The 4,179-nt window shown below is 52.9% G+C and overlaps 1 protein-coding gene across 2 annotated transcripts; it reads right to left on the minus strand.

The window, feature by feature from the left end:
• Positions 1 to 908: 908 nt before the first annotated feature.
• LOC125802980 (uncharacterized) lies at positions 909 to 2,123 on the minus strand. Of its 2 annotated transcripts, XM_049481558.1 has the most exons (3): positions 1,991 to 2,123; positions 1,883 to 1,942; positions 909 to 1,834 (listed from the first exon to the last, which is right to left on the minus strand). In XM_049481558.1, the coding sequence occupies exons 1-3, from the start codon at positions 2,111 to 2,113 to the stop codon at positions 1,736 to 1,738; spliced, it is 282 nt and encodes a 93-aa protein (XP_049337515.1). In that variant the 5' UTR covers positions 2,114 to 2,123; the 3' UTR covers positions 909 to 1,735. The 2 variants fall into 2 exon arrangements, with proteins under 2 accessions (XP_049337515.1, XP_049337514.1); XM_049481557.1 differs by having other exon boundaries at positions 910 to 1,834; positions 1,883 to 2,123.
• Positions 2,124 to 4,179: the final 2,056 nt, after the last annotated feature.

The following is a 4,179-nucleotide window of genomic DNA, read 5'->3' on the forward strand; positions in this document are numbered from 1 at the left end:
GCGGACCTGGAGTTTCTCCGCCTCCTCGCCGAGCAAATCCGAGGAGATGAACCGCTCCCAGCGCCTTTCCTCGGGTTGGAGCCCGTCAGCCCAGCTTCAGTGGCGCCCAACGAGACCCACAAGGGGATCCCGTGGACTGGCTCCAGGATGGCGATCCGCCATGCTCCATTCGGGACCCCGGCGTTGGAATCCCCGAGGCCCCAAGGACGCCGCAGGCCTCGGGGTAGACGTTTTAAGGGGTCCCGCCAGCCGGAGGAGAAGCCCGTTTCCGGGGAGGATTTTCTTGGGGGGGCGCTTGGGCTGTGTGCGGTCGGCCTCGATCCTCGCCCCGACGAGGACGGGGGTGGCATGGATGCAGGCTGTGAGGAGTCCTATTCCTGGGACTACTCCGATCTCCTCACACCTGCGTCCAGTGAAGATGAGTTTGAGGACTGCCCTCCTGCACCAGCCCGCCAGCCGCTACTTCCTCCCGCGGTAGCTGCCGATCCGCGCCCTGTGTCTTTCGCGGTGGCAGCCGAACCGCAGCCCGTGATTCCCGCGGTAGCAGCAGAACTGCGCTCCGAGACCCCCTGCGCGGCGAGCCAGCCGCGGTGAAAGACTTTCCCCGCGCTCCTCACACCAGACTCTGCACGAGCGAGTAGGACTCCAGTCCGGGTTTTCGCTTCACCCGCGGCTTTAGGCTCCAGCATTGCTGCAGCGGATCTCTTCATGCCACGCCCCGTGAAGCACGCGTCTGAAGCGCTGCGTCCCGCGATACACGCGGCTGAGATGCCACGCCCCGTGTTGCACGCACCGCTCTCCGAGACTTCAGCAGCGGCCGCGCCGTGCTCACAGACTGCAGCGGCGGCAGCGCCGCTCTCCGAGATTTCAGCGGCGGCCGCGCCGCTCTCCGAGATTTCAGCGGCGGCCGCGCCGCGCTCACAGACTGCAGCGGCGGCAGCGCCGCTCTCTGAGATTTCAGCGGCGGCCGCGCCGCTCTCCCAAGCACCAGCAGTCCCAGCTGCTCCAGTTCAAGCACCAGCAGTCCCAGCTGCTCCAGTTCAAGCACCAGCAGTCCCAGCTGCTCCAGTTCAAGCACCAGCAGTCCCAGCTGCTCCAGCTCAAGCACCAGCAGTCCCAGCTGCTCCAGCTCAAGCACCAGCAGTCCCAGCTGCTCCAGCTCAAGCACCAGCAGTCCCAGCTGCTCCAGCTCAAGCACCAGCAGTCCCAGCTGCTCAAGCACCAGCAGTCCCAGCTGCTCCAGCACCAGCAGTCCCAGCTGCTCCAGCACCAGCAGTCCCAGCTGCTCCAGCTCCAGCACCAGCAGTCCCAGCTGCTCCAGCTCCAGCACCAGCAGTCCCAGCTGCTCCAGCTCAAGCACCAGCAGTCCCAGCTGCTCCAGCTCAAGCACCAGCAGTCCCAGCTGCTCCAGCTCAAGCACCAGCAGTCCCAGCTGCTCCAGCTCCAGCACCAGCAGTCCCAGCTGCTCCAGCTCCAGCTCAAGCACCTGCAGCTCCCAGAACTATGTTTGGGCCCAGGCCCCGTATTTCCAGGCCTGCTCCTAGGCCTCCTGACTTTGCCCCTAGTTATGTGCCCAGGCTGTCCCCACAGACTTTTACCAGTCCTGGGCACCCACCTATGTCTTTTGTACCCCTGTCTCTCCCTGTCCTGGTCCCCGTATCTGTGATCGTTCCAGTTCCTGTCCCCAGTGGTTTCTCTGTTCCTGTCCCTGTTACTGTGTTTGTTTCCGTCCCCGTCAATGTTCTAGTCCCTGTTCCCATGTCCGGTCCCGTCCAGTCTCTGTCTCATGTCCAGTCTCCGTCACCTGTCCAGTTCCCCGTCCAGTCTCCGTCACCTGTCCAGTTCCCCGTCCAGTGTCCGTTCCCCGTCCAGTCTCCGTCACCTGTCCAGTTCCCCGTCCAGTCTCCGTCACCTGTCCAGTTCCCCGTCCAGTCTCCGTCACCTGTCCAGTTCCCCGTCCAGTGTCCGTTCCCCGTCCAGTCTCCGTCACCTGTCCAGTTCCCCGTCCAGTCTCCGTCACCTGTCCAGTTCCCCGTCCAGTCTCCGTCACCTGTCCAGTTCCCCGTCCAGTGTCCGTTCCCTGTCCAGTCTCTGTCCCCTGTCCTGTCTCCATCTCCTGTCCAGTCTCCCGTTCGGTCTCCTGTTTTCCCCGGCCTCTCCCTGCCGCCAGCCCCCGGGGTTTGTTTTTACGCGCCTCGGGAGCTGCGCGTTTAGGGGGAGGTTTCTGTCACGCCTGGCCCTGTTTCCTGTCTGTCCTCGTGCCTGTGTTGTCCCACGTGACCCGTGCCCCTGTGTTCTGCCTGTGATTTTCCATTACCTAATGTCTCATTTGTAGCTCCACCCCTTCCCCAGGTGTTTCCACTCCCAGTGTGTTTCCTGTTTAGTTAATTAGACTTCCTCTGTTACTTGTCCTCGGTCGGTCTTTGCACTGTCCCCCGTTGTCTGTCTCTCTGCGTTTCTCTGTCTCTCTCTGTGTTTCTTAGCCTCTCAGTGTTTCATTAGTCATTGCCCTAGGTCCTTGTTTAGTGTCTATCTCTGTTTGTTTCTAGTTTCCATAGTTTACTCCATTTCCCTGTTTAGTGTATTCATCCTCTGTCTAGTTTAGTTTCTTGTTTTATTTTCTTGTATATATATCCCTAGTTTATTTCCCTTGCCCTGTTTAAGTTCATCCTGTCTAGTTTTCTAGCCTCCTTGTTTATTTATCATTAGTCTCTCTCTCTTGTTTATTCCTAGTTTATTTTTCGTTTTCGTTTGTTTCTTGTTTTTCACTAGTACCTCTTGTTTGTTTAGTTTTATGTTCTCTAGCCTCCCTCGTTTGTTTAGTTATTTTGTTGTTACATGTTTACTTGTCTCTTTGTTTATTAAAATTCTCACCTTACGTTTGATTACGTCCGCCTCCTCGTCTCTCTGCCTGGGTCAAACCCTGACAAGTGCAATTACAGTATTTTACAAAAAAATTGTAACACAGTTCTTGCAAGTGTTGTCCTGCCAGCTAGAGGTGGGCGATACCGGGAATTTTGGTATTGATTCGACACAAAGTAAATAGAGGGCCAGCATTGCTCTTTTTAATATTCAAACTTCATAGATCCAAAGAATCCAAAAGACTTAGGATAGAATTTAGCCAAAAATTGTTTGTTATAACAATAAGCATTTTTGTTTAGAAACAATGAAACAGTAACAAAACAAAGTTTGCCTTAATATTAGGAAAATAAATATTTTTTAATGTAGAAAAGGAGAAACCACACAAAATAAAATTAAATAAACATTCTCCCCTCACTAGACATCTTTTCTAGTTCTTTGTTTCTTTTTTCAAATAGAATTGTTCTTAGGAAAAACAATAAAAAATAAGAAATGTACTTCCTTTCAGTGCAATTTTTTTTTTTTTTTTTTGAGAGCGCTGAGTGGGTGGGACAGGCTAAGCCTACCTGCATGTCTGTTTGGCTGGCTCCACTGAGCCACGTGACGCACCTACAACAACGAAAGTAGCTTGATTATTGATTTTTTACACGAGTATTACTCAATACTCAATATCAATACCAGCGCTGGTATCAATATTATCGATATTTGGATTGATCCGCCCACCTCTACTGCCAGCTTCACTAAAGTCACATACTGCAGTTTCTGGTTCTGCGCCCCAAGTAGCACTGGAAACACTGGCTGTTGTTTTAGCGATAAAAGTGTTGCTTGTTAAATCTGAATGCAGATTTAAGTAATTAAATAAGAAAGTAAATAACTAAATAAATAAATCAAATAAAAAGTAATTTATATAAAGTTAATGAAGTGCGTGGGGCACCAATACACAAACACATATACGTAATTGGACAAAATATCATAGAGAACAACAGAGAAACCAAGAAACACAAAGAAGCAGAAGAAAAGACAGTGGTGCTATATTCCCCAGCTGCTATAGATATGTCGTTTTGCATAAGTCAGGCATGTGGCTGAAGATGGGGAGAGCTCATAACTCTTGGAAGGCTGATATTAAATCCGTATGCGTGGAGACGTGCCCCCGGACGGTAATGGATTACCTGGCCCCGCTTCCTCTCCCAGCCCGGCCCGGGCTTGGCTCAGCCCACCGACCCCGACTGTCTGGAATGTGACAAGATAGCAGGAGGCTGCCAGGGCCGCCGCGAGGCCAGATTTATCTCGCCCCGCACTGACGGATGATAAAAATGTCAG

This window comes from Astyanax mexicanus, chromosome 7, assembly GCF_023375975.1.
Source record: "Astyanax mexicanus isolate ESR-SI-001 chromosome 7, AstMex3_surface, whole genome shotgun sequence".
NCBI classification, from domain to species: domain Eukaryota; kingdom Metazoa; phylum Chordata; class Actinopteri; order Characiformes; family Acestrorhamphidae; genus Astyanax; species Astyanax mexicanus.

Coding starts and splice junctions, on each gene's coding strand:
- LOC125802980 (XM_049481557.1), bottom strand. CDS start 2,113: ATGGAGACAGGACAGGGGACAGAGACTGGACAGGGAACGGACACTGGA. Junction 1,835..1,882: donor CTGGACGGGGAACTGGACAG/GTGACGGAGACT, acceptor GGAACTGGACAG/GTGACGGAGACTGGACGGGG.